Source organism: Podarcis liolepis, assembly GCF_965112155.1.
Source record: "Podarcis liolepis genome assembly, chromosome: Z".
Classification (NCBI taxonomy): Eukaryota; Metazoa; Chordata; class Lepidosauria; order Squamata; family Lacertidae; genus Podarcis; species Podarcis liolepis.
The window spans coordinates 8852584-8871060 of NC_139570.1; the positions used below are offsets into that span (position 1 = coordinate 8852584).

General features: G+C 42.3%; 1 protein-coding gene across 4 annotated transcripts in view; it reads left to right on the forward strand.

Annotated features, from left to right (window-relative positions):
* Positions 1 to 18477, forward strand: part of MTMR1 (myotubularin related protein 1) — a 58818-nt gene that overhangs the window by 18608 nt on the left and 21733 nt on the right. For all 4 annotated transcript variants that reach the window (XM_083486418.1, XM_083486420.1, XM_083486419.1 and 1 more), the window contains 7 exons: positions 2477 to 2571; positions 2795 to 2902; positions 3212 to 3310; positions 4093 to 4176; positions 5069 to 5218; positions 6764 to 6952; positions 7812 to 7997. In XM_083486418.1, the coding sequence (XP_083342544.1) occupies positions 2477 to 2571; positions 2795 to 2902; positions 3212 to 3310; positions 4093 to 4176; positions 5069 to 5218; positions 6764 to 6952; positions 7812 to 7997 (911 nt within the window). The remainder of the gene's footprint in view (positions 1 to 2476; positions 2572 to 2794; positions 2903 to 3211; positions 3311 to 4092; positions 4177 to 5068; positions 5219 to 6763; positions 6953 to 7811; positions 7998 to 18477) is intronic.

Sequence of the window (18477 nt, forward strand, 5' to 3'; positions counted from 1 at the left end):
TCTAGATTGGATGGCATACAACATATTCTCCCCCTCAACACTCCCCTTCTTTGGAATAAAAGTTTGGAATGTTCCTAAGGATTGGATTGGTTCACACATAGTTTTCATGATCCTATAAACTTTCTAAACTATCGAAGCAGGATGCCTCAGGCTTCCATGCTGCCTACCTCCATTCATTAATTTCATTGCAATTTGCTCCTTCACTTTTGATACAAACCATAACTTGACATTATGTTCATGATCATACTCAGACCACTGTATCTTCTCCCCCATGTGCAGTAGGGGTATATGTGTGAGTATGTGATGTGCTCTGAATGCTCACAGCACTCTGTACATTATTTATTTGATTTAAAGTATTTTACCCTCCAAACTAGTCCCAAAGCAATAGAAAAATTAGAATAAAATATAATAAAAAGCAAGGAACAGTAAAGCAACAGAGAAGATTGCAGGCAAACATAGCTGGGAATGGAGTTCAATACTTTGGGAACTACTTGTGGAAAAAACACTCATTTTGGTAGCCCTCTGCCTAGCATTTGAAGGCAGAGGCTCTCACAGAAGGATCTCTAAGGTAGAACTTAATTGATGTGCAGGTTTTGTTTAGAGAAAGCAGTCGTTTAGATACCTATCTTCCAGGCTGCCGAGGATTTCAGTACTTAAAAGTGAAATATTTAGAGGGGGAACATTTGACAAGTCTTGGCTTTTGAGACTGATAAGGCAGAGAGTACATGGAAGCAGCCTTGGATGCCATTTAGGGACTCTGGTGTGGAATCAATACATGCCCATTTTTCTGCTTGCTTTCTTCCAAGAATATCTTACCTGCCGTGTAGGTAAGCCCACAAAAGTTATTAGTTGCAATGTTTTTTCTTAGCCTGAATTTCCACGCTGGCAACAGAAGATTCTTTCTCCATCATTTCCAACATGAAGCGCAGGTTGCTAACCCTGCAGCAAGATTGGGGGGGGGGGGGAATGCCTTCTACGAAGTGGGCTGGTGGAGGAGGGATGATGTAATCTGTGCCTCTGTGTCCTCCAACCTTCTGCCGTTCTGGCCTGGCTGAAGAGAAAGGGGTCCGAAAATAAAGTAAATATTATGAAAACATAATAAAACTGTGGTGGCTGGGCTCACCCAAAGAAAACTAAACCTGGGCTTTGACCCTGGACTTCTCACTGCTAGGGTGAGTGGAGAGTGCGTAATCGTATGTTTTGCCACCATGTATCACAGAACCTTTTTAGCATTAACTCTTGGTATTGCCTTAGTGCAAAATGAAATTGTTAGGTCATATTTTATTCATAAGGTGCTGTCTTGAATCTGTATCTGGGCTGTGAAGTGGAAAGCCAGATTTGATGTCTGCTCATTTGCCTGCAAGATAAGTTCTTCCATGTGACTAATTCACAGAACTTTCAGATCTGCTTCTAAATGTCGTCGTCATTGTTGAGAGGAATAGAATGGTTCCCTCAGTTGCCAAAAGTTTGGCTTTCAGTGAATGAGATGTAGTTATAAAGGTTCTGTTAAATGTCATGTTTGATTTGCCAAGCTTATGTGTTGGTCATTTTGAAATTTATGACATTGTTTGTCCACAGTGTACCCAGTTCTTCTCTACTACCGCCATAAATATGCCTTATACAGTGGAACCCCAGGTTGCAAACGTGATCCGTGCAGGAGTCATGTTTGCAACCCGCAGTGTTCGCAACCTGCAGCGCCGCGTCTGCATACATGCGAGTTGCAATTTGGCGCTTCTGCACATGGCGCAAAGTGCGATTTAGCGTTTCTGTGCATGTGCGAGTGCCGAAACCCGGAAGTAACCTGTTCCGGTACTTCCGGATTCGGCGCGGTGCGCAACCCGAAAACATGTAACCTGAAGTGTCTGTCACCTGAGGTACCACTGTAGTTCTGATTTTAGCTTCCAAAGTTCTGGATTCTGAAGATATTAGTAGGGAAGTATGCACACTGTGGCAGACAGTGGGACTGCAATTCAGTATATTCTTAAGTGGGAGTAAGTTCCATTGCAATCAGAAGCCTTCTGAGTATACCTATTCAGGATTGCACTGTAAGGCACCCTCAAAGTAGGATTGTGCAGTGGCGTTTATTACTGAAAATGTAGATGACTGTACAAAACTATCAACTTAAAATAAAAAATTGTGTCCTTAAAAACATTTTTAATGTCCTAGATGGTATTCTTATTTTTTGTAATCATCAAGTATTTTACAGGTGACCCATAACTTGCTAGGCTTTTGTTTATTTTTATTTTTTCAGTTATGAAAATGCCTACTTTTGAAATGCTATGAAATAGGCATTATTTTTAAAAACTGAAATAATTGGCTGTATAAACTCAGTTCATTCCATGTGTAAATTCCAGCCTCAAAAAGGCATTTATTAGTAGAAGTTTTTTGCATCAGGTATTTTGCCTGTGTTCATACATAATAAAAATAATCCTATAGTTCGATTTTTAGTACTAATAAAGTGTCTTATTTTTCCCAGCTAAAGACGTCATGTATATCTGCCCATTTATTGGAGCCATCAGTGGTACACTATCAGTGACAGATTTCAAAATGTATTTCAAGAATGTTGAGAGGGTGAGCCCTTTTTTCTTATTGCACGTCATGCATCTTTCTGCTACAGCCTTACTCCTGTGCTTTCCTTTTCAGAAACTGACACATGTATAAACTAAGCATAAAGTACTGCTTCAGCTTTATGTGGCCTAATATAATTGTATATTTTTATCTTAAACAGAATATTACATATTTCCTCACACCTGCAATAAAGAAACGTGGTGTTTACTTTTTCTTCAAATTTCAGGATCCACATTTTGTTCTTGATGTGCCTCTTGGAGTGATGGCCAGAGTTGAAAAGATTGGAGTGCAGAGCCATGGAGACAACTCTTGTGGAATAGAAATTGTTTGCAAGGTATCAGTTTAATTTTGTAGAAGTGTACTTAAATTGTGCTTTAATTTCATTGTGGAATCCCAGTGATATATCTTAGATATATAAGACGTTGTTACTTGCTTATTTCTTATGGCTGTTGTGAATGCACTGGTGTAACTGGTCCTAAGACCTAAAGTTTAGAACAGGTTTTTATTAATTTTCAGATAAACCTGGATTAAAAGAGGAGGTTCCTTAGTACCACTATTCAGTGCAAAAAAATCTTTTGAATAATGTTTGTAACTGCTGTAATTTTTCACTTAACATACCAAACCTTAAGATATCTTTTCACAGGATATGAGAAACTTGCGGCTTGCCTATAAACAGGAAGAACATAGACTGGAGATTTTTCAAAACCTTATTAACCGAGCATTTCCTCTTTCTCATGGGCTTGTAAGTATTACAATTAGGAGTTCTATACCCTCAACATTGGTTCATTCTTCAAACTATATAGTGGGAGGAATCTAAATATAGTCTTGTGGTGCTTAAGAATTTAAAAAATCAATATGATTCTCACTCTTCTTAGTAGTGTAGTTAAAAGAACTTACAGCAGTATTCAAATAAGTTTTACTCAGAGTAGACCCGTTGAAATTAATAGACCTAACTTTGTCATGTTCATTAATTTTGGTGGGTCTAAATCCATACCCACCAACTTGTGGGGCATCTTTGAGAGAAAAAAATTAAAAGGAGTAACCCCCACACAAATCCAGAGTGGAGTCCCTAAGATGGTTGGATGGCATCTTGTACGCCTCCTTCCAGCAACACCTACAGCCAACCTGGTGCCAAACGTATTCCTCTGCTTTTCTCTGGAGTACATCAGTGAGGTTAAGAGGGGGGCCTTGTCATCTGGGCAGCCCAGGACCTCCATACACACTGCCCAGGCTTGCACCTTGGAGAGATCATAGCCACTGCAGGCACTGTGATTCTCCAGTGGTTTGGTTTCACCCCTGGAGGCATACTCCATTGTGTGGAAGCGAATGTTTCATTGTTCTCTATTGTTGCTAGCCACATGCACTTGGCAGAGTTGATGAAATTAAGATTGTTGATATTTATGAAGAATGTTTTTACTGAGTTTTAATCTCAGTGTAAAATGCTCTTCTGAACTCTTAAGAAATGAAGAGAGAAATAGTGTAGTTACATAGTAGTAATGTATGCTTTTGTTTCACTGCATTTAGCCACTCTTTGCATTCACCTATAAAGAGAAATTTCCTGTTAATGGCTGGAAAGTTTATGATCCAATGGCAGAATACAAGAGGCAGGTAGGTAATGACAATTTTCACTTTAAAAAAATAATTTGCATTGTTTTCTATTTTGCCTAAATATCCATTTGTGGTAGATCTAAAAGACTAAGTACTTAAAAATTTGTTGGCACATTGCTGATACTAGATGGACACTGAAAAGTCAAGAACCATGCCATTTCCCCCATTGTTTTCCTGGACATAATAGTTGGACTAGAGATGGAACTACACATGTTAATGCCCCACATCCAGTAATGCAGCCACTTCCTGCATGACCTCACACTGCATGTCCTCTGTGTGGTGTGCCACAAGATATGTAGACTCATTCTTACTCCTCCTGCTAATTGTGAATCAATATTTGTGTGCACCTTTATATGCATATAGGCCCTGGCCACGAGAGCAGTTAGTGGGGGGGAGTGCATGTCGCCTTGTTCTTATTTACTGTATTTACATATTGCCTGTCTGTTAATGCATTTAGTGTGAGTTACTATATACAATAGGTAAAGGTGAAGGTACAGCTACGTGATCAAAAAAGGAAAGAGGAAAATAAGCAAATTCTGGCACCTCCTTTTACATAACAAACCAATATGCCAGGATTGTGTTTAAATTTCCCTTTAGCTGTTATATGTCCATCTGTAGCAAGCAAGTAGTTTGTGGAGATTCAAGCAGAGCTCTGCCCCTTTCAGACTTTGAGCTAAGATCTACTCATGCATTCAGGACTAATACTGGTTTTCTATAACCTTCAGAAGCCTTGTAAAATAAAAATAAAAATGAGTTACAATATAATTGTAATGTTTTAGGTTTAATTAAATGTTTTAGGTTTAAATTAAACGTTTTAGGTTTAATTTTTGGGGACCCTGAAATCAGATGGGTAAACCTTGACTCCTTAAAACATTGTTTTGCTTCTATGCAGGGCTTACCCAATGAGAGTTGGAAAATATCCAAAATCAACAGCACATATGAATTCTGTGACACATACCCTGCTGTTCTTGTTGTGCCAGCTAGTGTAAAAGATGATGATCTCTCCAGAGTAGCAGCATTTCGGGCAAAAGGCAGAGTTCCAGTAAGTAAAAGTCCTGAGTTAGAAAACAATTGCTGGTGTATGGGTTATGATGCACCTTGACACCTAATCTGAGAGCTCCAAAACTAGTTGCTCAATTCTCTATTGGAAGGAAGACTATGTGAACTAAAAAGGAAAACAAGAAACAGTCCTAAGCTGGGAACCTAAGTGCAAAAAGGCACTTATATTCTGTCTGTGCAAAATGTGGTGGGAAGATCGCATAAAATCTACTTCATAGGTTCAAAAATCAGTTGGACTGCACTTCAGCAGTTTGTGCGAAGAATAATATTTGATGTCAGAATTGGGACTAACAGAAATCAAAATTATTCCTATTGTGAAAAGCCATTTTCTGAAGATTGTCCTTCTGTGTTTAGACAATAAGCAGTAATGGTATGGGAAATAAGTTTGTAGGGGGTTAATGATCCACTCCATGGTCTCATTCACTGGTAACTTCAAGACTTGATTATTGCAATTCACTCTGTGGGGTTGTCCTCAAGATTAGTCTGGAAGTTAGTGCAGAATACTTCTGTGAGGTATATTCATTCAACATACTATGCTTTAGTTGAAGTAGGTCCATTGGCTGCCTCTGCTCCTGGATAAGGTGCATGGTAGTGTTGATTGTTTACAAACCCTTAAATAACTTGGGACCAGGCTACCCTTACGCCCGTGCAGGGATGATCGAAGGCTAACCGACACCCGGGGTGGGGCAAACTGCCAGCTGCACACATTGCATTGCTATGTAGGGCGCATGTGCGGCATCGCTACATACAGCGCATGCATGCGACACCACGCATGTGTTGTACATAGTGGTTTGCCGCTGGTTCCACCTGAGCACTGTACGGACGGTGGCAGGATCCTGTGCTTGCGGCTGGAGGGCTTGCGGCTGGTGGTGGAGGGATCCTCCACTTGCGGCTGTAGCAGTGACGGAGGGATCCTACTGCTGTTCATATGGCGCTTGGGCGGCTCTGGCAGCAAACCTCTATGTACAGCGCATGTGTGTGACACCGCACATGTGTTGTACATAGTGATTTGCTGCGGCCCCAGCACCGTATGGACGGTGCAGCCGCGAACGGAGGATCTTCCACCTGCGGCTGCGTGATGGCCGCTCACGCCACTGCACCATGGGGCGAGCACCCAACAGGGTAGCTTCTTGTCACCCCTCCAGACATGGCACCCGGGGTGAACCCCCCCCCTTGCGACACCACTGCGCCCATGCCTAGCCATTAAGTTCCCTTGAGAGAATTGTGTGTGTCTTGGGGAAGGGGGAATCAAACAGCAGGCAAGTCCCCAGTTGCTGTACTGTATTGCAAAAACACTTTTGAAAGTACTATCAGTTCCAAAGGTGGTTTGCTATTGTCAGGAAACTTCATGCAGAACTGTATTATTAGTTTTGATGGCCATGTAAAAAAAATACATGTGTCTTTTGATTTTTTAACGAGTACCTTTATTCTCTGTCTTCTTATGACGTTACATCCATTGCTAATATGACTTATGCAGTTGTTTCTACTGCATATACATTGGTGTATATATATTTTCCCCTTAACCTAGGTGTTATCCTGGATCCACCCTGAAAGCCAGGCCACCATCACACGTTGCAGCCAACCTCTAGTGGGCCCAAATGACAAGCGATGCAAAGAAGATGAGAAATATTTGCAGACGATTATGGATGCCAATGCTCAGTCCCACAAGCTCTTCATCTTTGATGCTAGACAGAACAGTGTTGCAGATACGAATAAGGTATAACTAGCATAAGGGGAAAACATATACATTTATTTAAAATTCAGAGTGACATCCAACCAAGTCACACTTTGGAGTAGGGCAACTGAAATTAATGGACTTAAGTGGGTCTACTCTGAGTATGACTTAGTTCAATATCGCTCTGAAATACTTAAATTTTAAAATGTTGAAATTACCTTTTTTATCTAAAATATTTTAAGGCCACTCTTTTAGCACTAAACTCTCACAGGGCATCTTCCATAAAAGATAAAATACAACATACACGATCAAAGATACAAACATGAAAAATATATTTAAAATTTGAATACCAATATTAATACAACAATCATAATTCATAAGAATGAGCAATAATAGCAGTAACAACAACCACAACAACAACAACAACACCATTAGAGCTAACTAAAACATTTTAATGCTATTTCAGCCCTGGTTTATGCCAGCATAACCATAATATCTTAAGAAAAACCAATTTGAAACAGATATCTCTCTTAAATCCCACCAAACCTTTCTATTTTGCCAGGCCAATGCAGGCAATTTAATAATACTTGTTTCCACAATGAGTATTTGATACCTGTTTTTAATCTTTTATGTGGTTTTTATTTTATGTATTATTGCTGCAACTTCTTTGGTATTTTTCTTTTTTATTATATAGTGGTACATAAATATTTAAAGAAGTAAATAAAGGCCCATAAAGAAGGGGCCATGCACATCTCCCTTGAAATAGAATTCCGTAAGTGTGAGGCCACTGTTGAGAGAGCCCTTTCCTTCATGCTTGCCAGCTAGCTTTTTCTCCCTGGTGGGCATTCAAGAAATCTTAAATCTTAAAGATACATTTAAATTACTTAAAATGTATTTTCAGACGAAAGGTGGCGGCTATGAAAGTGAAAGTGCCTACCCAAACGTGGAGTTGGTTTTCTTGGAAATTCCAAACATCCATGTAATGAGAGAATCACTTCGTAAACTGAAGGAAATTGTTTACCCTACAATTGATGAATCTCGATGGCTGTCCAATGTGGAGAGTACACACTGGCTGGAATACATACGGGTAATTGACTTGTTGAAAATATAAATTGTGGATTTTTTGCTTTAAAATGTTAAAATCTTTCTCCATGTGTTATTCTTTTGTCACTTCTCTATATAATCTGAAAAGGGAAAATGCCTTGATTCTTCAGAATCTGGGTTTTTCAGATTATATAAAACTACTGCTATATGCTGTTAGTGTGTATTATAGACTCCAGTAGAAGCAATCCTTATTTATTTTTTTATCCACTTAACGCTGTTTAAAACATTTGTAACCCATTTAACTCTTCAGGGCAGCTTTACAAACATGTTTGAATAAAATTGTTTACAGTTTGACTAGGTATGGGCTAAGCCTTTCTACTGTAGGACAGAGGAACTGACGACTACTTACCCTACACCTAATTCAGCTCAAGTTTTGGGATTCTTGGCCTTGGCAATAGGATAACAAATAACACCTGCATGCCCCCTCCCTGCCCTGGACAAAATTACAAAGCCATGTAGATAGATAATTTATTATGATCAAAGACCAGCTCGCATAACACAATAATGACAGCGTTCATAAAGATAAAATATACAATTGGAGCAGATTGCAGCAATGGCTCATGAGTTAAAATTGAGATATATACATACACCCATTCAACTGAGATTTGGGCTACCATAAAAATTGATCCTGAGGCGCCCCAAAGGGTGACTTCAGCTTTTCCCTATTAAGTTATTTTATTCTAGAGGATGATCTGTGCCTACAAATCTAGGTGCAGAATCTGGCTACCAGTCAGGTCGTCTTGTGATCTTTGCCTAAGAGGGGAGAATTAAGTTTAGCCATGAACGGCTGACTTAATTACAGTTGGAAGCCTCACCACATTTAGAGTTTGCACAGCTCTTTTAGACAGTTGAGTGTTTCATAAATGTTAGTGTAGTTCCTACAACAATCTTATAAAATAGCTCAGTATTATTTTCTCCATATTGCACTTGTAGGACCAAAACTGAGCGATGATAGCCTGCCAAAAGTCATCTAGTGACTTCATAGCAGATAAGAGATGTGAATGCACCGATTGACACCTCAGTCTCACTCTGCTTCACCAGTCCTCATATTTAGGTAGGAATTACCAGGGATCATTTTCACTCTTGAACATAGCTCTGTTTCTTCACAACACAGAATATGGGCACACACACATCTAGACAAATCCTCTGCCAGCCTCTCTCTGGCAAACTGCCACGGGAACTACAATTCTGCTTGGCTAACTACCAGAAGTGCCTTATTTGCAAACACTGCATACCTTCATGGCTTTCCAGCTAAGACATGCAGTGTCATGGTTTAGTTTGTATATTGTCTATGGATCAAAGCACAGATGCCAACAGAGATAAACACTGACTTCATTGGAAATGGGCTTCCTTTTAGTTTGTTATCTAGTGTTTTTGTTTTTTATCCAGTTTATTGATTTTGAAAAGGTTTTGTAGATGGTGTTTCTTAACCCCAAGCATTTCATGGCATAGCAGGATAGAACAGAATATTTATTAGTGTCTTGATAGTCTTAATAACAAGCTGCTAACAGAATTTATTGACATCAGAAAATTCAGCAAATGGTAGTTTTGTAAAGAGAAAGATGGCAACTCCATGTTATTGCTTTATAGAGAACTGAAATTGTTAATTAAATTTCCAAATCTAATGGGCAGAATGTGAAGTTTGCCCTGTCTAAATATTAGCTTTGCTGATTTTAAAAGACTTTTTTGTGGGGATCAGCTTACATTGTATAATGGTGCTTTCAACTCTTACACAGTCAAACCTTGGTTGTCGAACATAATCAGTTCTGGAAGACTGTTAGACTTCCGAAATATTTGACAACCGTGGCACGGCTTCTGATTAGTTGCAAGAGCTTCTTGCACTCAAGCGGAACCCACTTCGGATGTTCAGGTTCTGAAAATCATTTGAAAACCAGAACATTTACTTCTGGGTTTTCGGCATTGGGGAGCTGAAATGTACGGTAAAAGAGGCTTTTGGGAACTGAGGTTTGACTGTACTGCAAAGTTTACCTACAAGATCACCTTACCTTACAAGTGCCCACTCAACCACTTCAGTTAGCAAAATTGGTACTTTTTCAGGTGGCATATAATAACTGTTCCACATTTGTAAGGATTCAATTGTCTAGTGTGGCAATGCCTACACTTTGGAAGTCCCTGCCTATTGATATCAAGCAGGTGCAGTCACTGTACTCTTTTTGACACCTGCTAAAAACATTCCTATTCAGACAAGCCTACCCAGGTGCTCAGAAAGCTGAGGTAATTTTAATGTTTTAGTATTTTAACTTTTTATGTTTTAAAGCAGGGTTGTAATTTTTTCTTGATTTTACTGTTTTATCTTTTGTAATCTGCTTTTAGGCTTTTTTTTCTTTTTTACAATCAAGTGGTGTACAGTGGTACCTCAGGTTACAGACTCTTCAGGTTACAGATGCTTCAGGTTGCAAGACTCCGTTAACCCAGATAGATAATTTATTACGGTCAGAGGCCAGCTTATAAAACACACTTGGGGTTACAATCCCAGAAGGAAAACAAACATTTAAAACACCTTGAGCAGTCTTGTTGTCTCTCGGTGTCTATGATTCTTTGCCTGACCATAGCTTTTGCCTGGCCCAACCCCAGACTTAGAAGGGCTTGAGGGGCAAAACCCAGTTTCTGAAGGGTGTTCAGGACTGCTGTCTGCCAGCCTGACTGGAACTGATCACAGAGGATCAGTGGGGCTATTCCTCGGGGAAGCAGATTCAATGTCAATGTCAGTTGTAGATTGATGTTAGGCAGATATAAGCCTCCACTCTCATCATCCCCGTTTCTAGTCTAACCCATGCATTTAAAACACATCTGGGGACTTGTAGAAAAGCTCTAAGGAGTTTGGATTGAACTCTCTCAAGGGGGAGAAAGCAGAGGAAGGTGGGCCCAGAAAGGATCCATAAAGGAGCTGTGCCAATGTTTTGGCCTTGTATAAAAAATTTAAGAATACAGTTTGCAGTTTTCCCCGCTGAGCTCCCGATGGAGTTTATGTGAAGTCTGTTGGTTCCTGAAGCCTGTACCACCATTCCTAGATACTTATAATTTGTGACTTGTTCTAATTTATGGCCTTGAAGTCCCCAGCTTCTAAGCTTTGGTTTTCCCCCAAAAGCGAGTATCTTGGTCTTTTGATAGTTAATTTTGAGACATTCAGTTTCACAGTATGCTGCGAGCTTTCTTAGTGCTCTTTTGAGCCCAGTGGGAGTTCTAGATAAAATTACCACATCATCGGCATATAACAGGACCGAAATATGCCGATTTGTGAGCTTTGGAGGGTGGAGTTCTAAGTCATTTAGTGCAGATACTAAATTATTTAAATAAAAATTAAATAGCACCCTTGCCTGACTCCTTTGAAGGTTTTAATGTTAGGTGTCCTAGGCGGATACACCTGACTCTAAGAGCCGTGTTTGTGTGCAGTGCCTGAATTAAGAACAGAAGCCTTCTATCTACAGTGGTACCTCGGGTTACATACGCTTCAGCTAAAGTGGTGCTTCAGGTTAAGAACAGACCTCCAGAACGAATTAAGTCCTTAACCTGAGGTACCACTGTATAGTGGTACCCTGGAGTCTATCCCAGAGTCTGGTTCTGGAGACTGTATCGAAGGCTGCTTTTAGATCAATGAAGGTGGCATACAGTGAGGCCTGCCCTCCTGATTTTATATGTCAATGAGATGTTGTAACATTAGACAGTGATCTGTCGTGGACCTTCCGGGTCTAAATCCCGCTTGTTCTATTGCCAGGATATCTTCATTCTCTAGCCATTCTGTAAACTTATTAAGGAGGTGCTTTGAGTAGAGTTTACTAATCACACTTAATAAGCTAATTGGCCTATAATTCGCTGGGTCTCTTCTGTTGCCCTTTTTATAGAATGGGACTATTGTGGCTGTTCCCCATTCCCTTGGGATGTGGTCAGTGTCATCTATGTAAATAAAGAGAGGTGCCCACCATTCCGCCTGTGCTTTTTGTTGGGAAACTGCCAGGGAGATAGTGTCCATCATGAGCCCCCAAGCCGGAGTTCTGGACGATCCATCGGCCTCCCGTAGACAGGCAGATCCAGCAGTTAGCGACACGAAGCCTCTGGAAATTCCTAGCCACATTCCAGGGCTGGGTGTACACTGTTTATCAGCAGAAACACAGCCAAAAGCTTGCACCGCAGAAGAGCATAATTTTCAGACTTTATTAGCGTTTAACAGAACAAAAGAAAACGTGACCGTTCTGTGTCAGCATCTTCGGCCAACTGAGAAAACGAAAGGAATCTCAGCAAGAACATAAACATCCTGTGACTAGGACATGCGCAGACTCTGTTACTCACAAAGCCTGCTCCCTTTAAGGTGGAACGGAAATATCCTAACATCCTCCCCCTTTCCGTGTAACCTGTTGTACCTGTGGTTCACTCAATTGCAACCTTTGTACATAAACCTTATGTTGTTCTTTGTTAACAACCTTAGACAACAGATCAGCAGGAATTTCATTTCCTGCCATGTAGGACACCTGAATCAGTCCTTTCTGAATACACTCTCTTGCACGATGTAGCTTAATCTGCAAGTACTTGGTTCTCTGCTTGCAACTCTCGGAGTTCAGCAAAGCCAAACACGATCTATTGTCTTGATACACTTGTATAGGACATTTCACAGACACCCTGATGTCCTTAAACAGTTGCATCAACCATTCACAATCCATGAGTGAAAATGACAGAGCATTGAGTTCTGCTTCACAGGAACTTAGGCTCACTGTTGTTTGCTTCTTGCACAACCAGTCAAACAGGCAGTGGTTGTACATGTAGCACACACCAGAAGTGCTTGTACCATCCGTGGTGTCACTTCCAAAACTTGCATCAGCAAAGATTTCAAGACCTCCAGTCTTCTGACTGGTGAACCTCAGCCTGTAGTGCATAGTCCCTTTCAAATAGCGGGCTATGCGCTTCAGAGCTTTCCAATCCTGAACCGTAGGATTGTTGGCATGTCTGCTAAACAGATTACAGCTTACAGCTATGTCAGGTCTTGAACATCTGGCAATGAAATTCAGCTTGCCTAGAATGCATCTGTATAGCGTTGTGTCAGAAAACGCTTCAGCAGAACTGTCTACCTGGTAACCTGTCACCATCGGTGTGTCTGCTGGGTTTGCATCAACCAAATTCAACCTGGTTAACACATCAGCAATTTTCTGTGTTTGGTGTACCAGAAAATTACCTGCTTGGTCTCTCTCCACCTGCAGAGAAAGATAGTTGGATACCTCACCAAGATCCTTCATGTCAAAGTGCTCCTTCAGCTGAGCTAGGGTGCTTTGGTAAAAAGCCTGATTCTTCCAAAACATCAGAAGATCATCAACAAAACATAAACAATACAGTTTGTTTTGCCCCTCCTCCTTGACAAACACACATGGATCAGCTTTGCCCTGGTGAAAACCTAGAGAAAGCAATGTCTCAGTGAGTTTTGTGTTCCAACACCTGGCACTCTGCTTGAGACCATATAAGGATTTCCGCAGTTTACAGACCATACCCTTCTGTATCTCCATCCCATCAGGTGGAAGCATGAACAGCTGTTCATTCAAAATCCCGTACAAAAAAGCTGTATTAATGTCATGGTGGGAAACATGCAGTTTCTCCTCCGCAGCGATCTTGAGCATCAGCCGAATGCTCTCATATTTGACTGTGGGAGAGTAGGTCTCGTGGTAATCCTGTCCTGGTACCTGTGAAAAACCTCTGGCAACCAATCTGGCTTTGTGTCTGACTACCTTGCCATTCTGGTCTGTCTTGGCCTTGAAGACCCATTTGCTGCCAACCAGTCTCATTCCTGGGACTACCGGTACCAATTCCCAAGTTTGGTTCCTGTTCAAGGAATCAACTTCAGCCTTCATGGCATTTAGCCAAGGCTCAGCATCTTTAGAGGTTAACTCCTGAACCTCTTTGAAGCTTGAAGGTTCCCATACCTTCTCTGAGCTACTAAGAACAGCTGTTGCTGTCTTAGCAAACTCATCAGCATACCTCTTTGGAGGTCTGCCCTTGGTCGCCCTTTCAGATCTGCGTACTAGACGCAAGTCTTCTGGACTCATCTCCTCTTTCTTAGGAGAAAAGTGACCAATGGTGAACAGTGGTTCTTCCAGTTCATTGTCAGACGCATCAGATGGTCTGACTGAGGCTTTTGCGCTCTGGTAGTCTGCCGTGTCGTCACTGTCACTGACATCAGCAGCAGCGCCGCCCACTGAACTGGAATCCGAACTCTGATCATCATCATCATCATCACCATCATCATCATCCTCATCATCATCAGCAGCTTCCTCAGCTTTAGCTGCTTGCTTGACATCAACTTCATCCTCCTCTGGGTAACTCTGGAAAATTCCCACATTTTCCCCCCACTTAGGATTGTACTCAACACTCCTTGTGAACTTAATGGACTTAGAGTCAGTCATCCATACCCTGTATGCACCTTTTTCGTACCCCATGAACAAACCATGTGCCCCACGCTTCCCAAGCTTGTTGGCTTGTTGTGTGCGTACCCACATGTCAGAACCAAAGATTCTCATGTGCTTGATGTTGGGTTTCTTGCCAAACATCTTCTCATAGGGGGTACAACCAATGGGTGATGACATTCTGCGATTAACGGTATAAACCAAATTCCCCAGAGCTTCCCCCCAAAACTTATCAGGGAGATTGGCATCATGCAACAAGGTTTTGATTCCTTGCAGCAATGTTTGATTTGCTCTCTCCGCAAGCCCATTCATCCATGGCGATCTGGGCGTTGACATGTCATGCTGGATTCCCTTCTCAGTCAGGAAAGCTTCAAACTGCTGAGAAGTAAACTCCCCGCCCCGATCAGTAAACAAACAAGAAATACGTTTACTGTGCACATTCTCCAACCAAGCACAGAATTCCTTAAACTTTGGAAACGCTTGCGATTTCTGTTCGAGCAAATACACATGAATGTACCTAGAAAAAGAATCAATCAGAATCATGAAGTACCTTGCTCCTCCTATAGAGGGCGCTAGTGGACCAACCAGGTCCGCATGCACTAGCTGGTAGGGCTTGGAAGCCTGCCTGCTAGACTCCTTGCCTTTTGGAGCAACCTTCACCTTGTTCTCTGCACAAGATACACATTTCATGTGAAATTTACAAGGTTTGATGTTCAAACCTTCAACCACCTCTGGCATCTTGGCCAGTGCCTTCCAAGAGAGGTGACCAAACCTTCGATGCGCATCGTGAATGCAACCTGCATGAAGAACTTTGTTAGTTTGTGCAACACAACAAGAATCAGCATTATTCACAGCAACAGTGTCATCATAAGTTATATGGAACAAACCATCCATAAACTTTGCATGCAAATAGTCCTCTTTGCCTTTACTGATGACACAGACGCTCCTCTTGAAGGAAATCTGAAAACCACGCCCAGTAAGCTGTGGGACGCTCAACAAGTTGCTCGCCGCTCCTGGAACATAAAGTACACCGCTGATGGTTGTGTGCAGACTTGCAAGTTTCACAGTCCCTTCTCCTGCAATCTGCAACGTCCTTCCATCAGCCAGGTGGATCTCACCTTCCTGGGGCTTGAAGGAGATAAAGAGATGCCTGTCCTTGGAAACATGGCGATTCGCACCTGAATCCACAATAAATCTGCCTTTGGCTGTTGGAGCAGTCCTTACAGCAAGCAAACCCTTGTTCTCCAGCGGTTTGGGCTTTTGCAGCTTGCCCCCCTGCTGCTCCTGGCCAGCAGACGTGCCTTTAGCCTTTGGTGAAGCTGTGCCAGCAAGCAAAACCTTGCTTTCCACTGGCGTGGGCTCTTCACCCTCCCTCTGCTCCTGGCCATCTGCAGGTTTCTGCCTGTGGCTCTGTTTACCTTTGCCTTTCCGGCCTCTGCAAAGGCGATGGCCTTGGTTCCCATGAGAACCAGAGCTCTCAGCTGCCGACTCCTTGGCTCCCCCTGGAGGCTGGAATGCTGCCTGGGATGACGTGACGGTCAGCTCCCCCTGCAGCTTGCAACCGGTGCCCTCAGCATCCCTGCACTCAAACGCATTCTGGGAAACAGCTAGGACCTCCGATGCAGTCAAACTCTGGGCTGGGATTATTTGTTTGTGAGCTCTCATTAAAGCAGACCACATTCCACGTGCAGTGGTGTTGCCAGCCAGCGTCTTAATTTCCTCAAGAGATACGGATAGGACTATTACGTCAATCGCTTTCGAATTCTGCGATTTCCATCTCTCTGTCAGAGGAACTGGGGGGGCTTCAGAAACAACATGCCAGACCCCAAACTGACGCAGCAAAGATTCACACCATTTTGCCCAGGGTTCATAATTCTGCCCATCCAACTTAGGGGATTCAGCATTTCCAGAAGCTTGGAAAAACTCCATTCCAGCTTTTACTTTAGCCGTGAGCCCTATGCCTTCAAAGACCCCTTATCTTGGCAGCTCATTAATCACGAACTCTTTGGCTCAGCTCCCAGGCCAATTTAGCCTTGCCGGAGATCAAAGGCTCTTTGCCGAGGTATAACAGAAAAAGCGTCCCTTTTGCTTTTCCCCCCTTCATACCTCTCAAACGCAGTCTGTTGCAGCTTTACTCTCCTGTAGGTGCCGTGAATCTGGGCCCGAAACCTTGTTGTTGGGAAACTGCCAGGGAGATAGTGTCCATCATGAGCCCCCAAGCCGGAGTTCTGGACGATCCATCGGCCTCCCGTAGACAGGCAGATCCAGCAGTTAGCGACACGAAGCCTCTGGAAATTCCTAGCCACATTCCAGGGCTGGGTGTACACTGTTTATCAGCAGAAACACAGCCAAAAGCTTGCACCGCAGAAGAGCATAATTTTCAGACTTTATTAGCGTTTAACAGAACAAAAGAAAACGTGACCGTTCTGTGTCAGCATCTTCGGCCAACTGAGAAAACGAAAGGAATCTCAGCAAGAACATAAACATCCTGTGACTAGGACATGCGCAGACTCTGTTACTCACAAAGCCTGCTCCCTTTAAGGTGGAACGGAAATATCCTAACACTTTTATCATTTCTGGCGTAATGCCGTCCAGGCCCAGGGCTTTGGCCATTTTCAATTGGTTTTTATATGATTTCACTTCAGTTACTGAAACTGGTGGCCATTTAGCCAGTTGTTCTATATTATAATTCTGTAAGTAGGTTCATTATCCTCATTCAAAGATTGGAAGAATGAGACGCAAAGGTTAAGGGGGAAATAGCCTTATGGGTGCCAGAAGCTACCAGTTTCCAGAATAGTGTCTGATCTTTTGCTTTTGCCGCACTAATTAATTCCAGCCAACATTTTCTGGTATAGGCATTCTTTTGGTGGATTATTAGGTCTTTGTACTCCTTTTTTTAGGGTACGGACAGCAAGATAGGCTTCCCCTCTGACAGAATTTTTGGCTGTCAGGGTGGTTTTGTAAGCATTTTGCAGGGCTCTCTTGGCCTCAAAACAGGTGTGATCAAACCAGGGTTTATTTGATGTTATTGGTTTAGTTGGCCTTTTCTCTGTGGTATTAAAAAGATGGGGTTTTAATTGTTGGAGCAGGCTCTCATACTTGGAAATGGGGTCCTCAAGCCTAGGATTATTCCCAGAGCCAGTTAAAATTGTACGGGGTTTTTCAGAAGTTAGAATCTCCTTCAGTTTGGAGTCAAGTGCGGGGATCCATTTGACTTGGCAGCCAGGTCACTGTAATTCGGTGATTTCTGCAGGGTATACTGTTCTCAGGAAGGGTGACTTGTTTTTAGGATACACCTGCAGGTGCAAAGGGAAATGGTCCCCCTCTATGAATGAGAGCACTTTCAAATTCACTATTTTTGTTAGCAATTTGCTATCAGCCAACATATAGTCAATTGTGCTGGTTTTTGCCCCAGACATAAATGTATATTCCCCAGGGATATTGCCCCTGGTGCAACCATTTAGGATTTGAAAACTTAGCTGCCGAGAGAATTTGAGGAGGCAGGCTCTGGCAAAATTTGAATGTTGGTCCTTTGACTGCCTTGGTAGTTGGAAAGCCTCCAGGCCAGAGGCATCAGGGTACCCTATTTTATGCCTGTACCTCGGGTTACATACGCTTCAGGTTACAGACTCCGCTAACCCAGAAATAGTGCTTCAGGTTAAGAACTTTGCTTCAGGATGAGAACAGAAATCATGCAGCGGCAGCGCAGCAGCAGCAGGCCCCATTATCTAAAGTGGTGCTTCAGGTTAAGAACAGTTTCAGGTTAAGTATGGACCTCTGGAATGAATTAAGTACTTAACCCGATGTACCACTGTATTTTGTTTCTAAACTGGGGTCATCAGGCCCTAACCTTGCATTTAGGTCACCCACCAGCAGGACCTTTGCTGGATAAGCTGCTAGCAGTAACCTGACATAAGAATCCAGTCTATTCCAGTTGCCCTCAATGCCGGGTTTTTAGCTAGTTGGGGGAATATAAACGTTAATCATCAGTAAACTGCAGTTTCCCCAGGATATGAGTAGGGCCATTGCTAGATGATCTAGGGGGGGACAGCTCCTTAC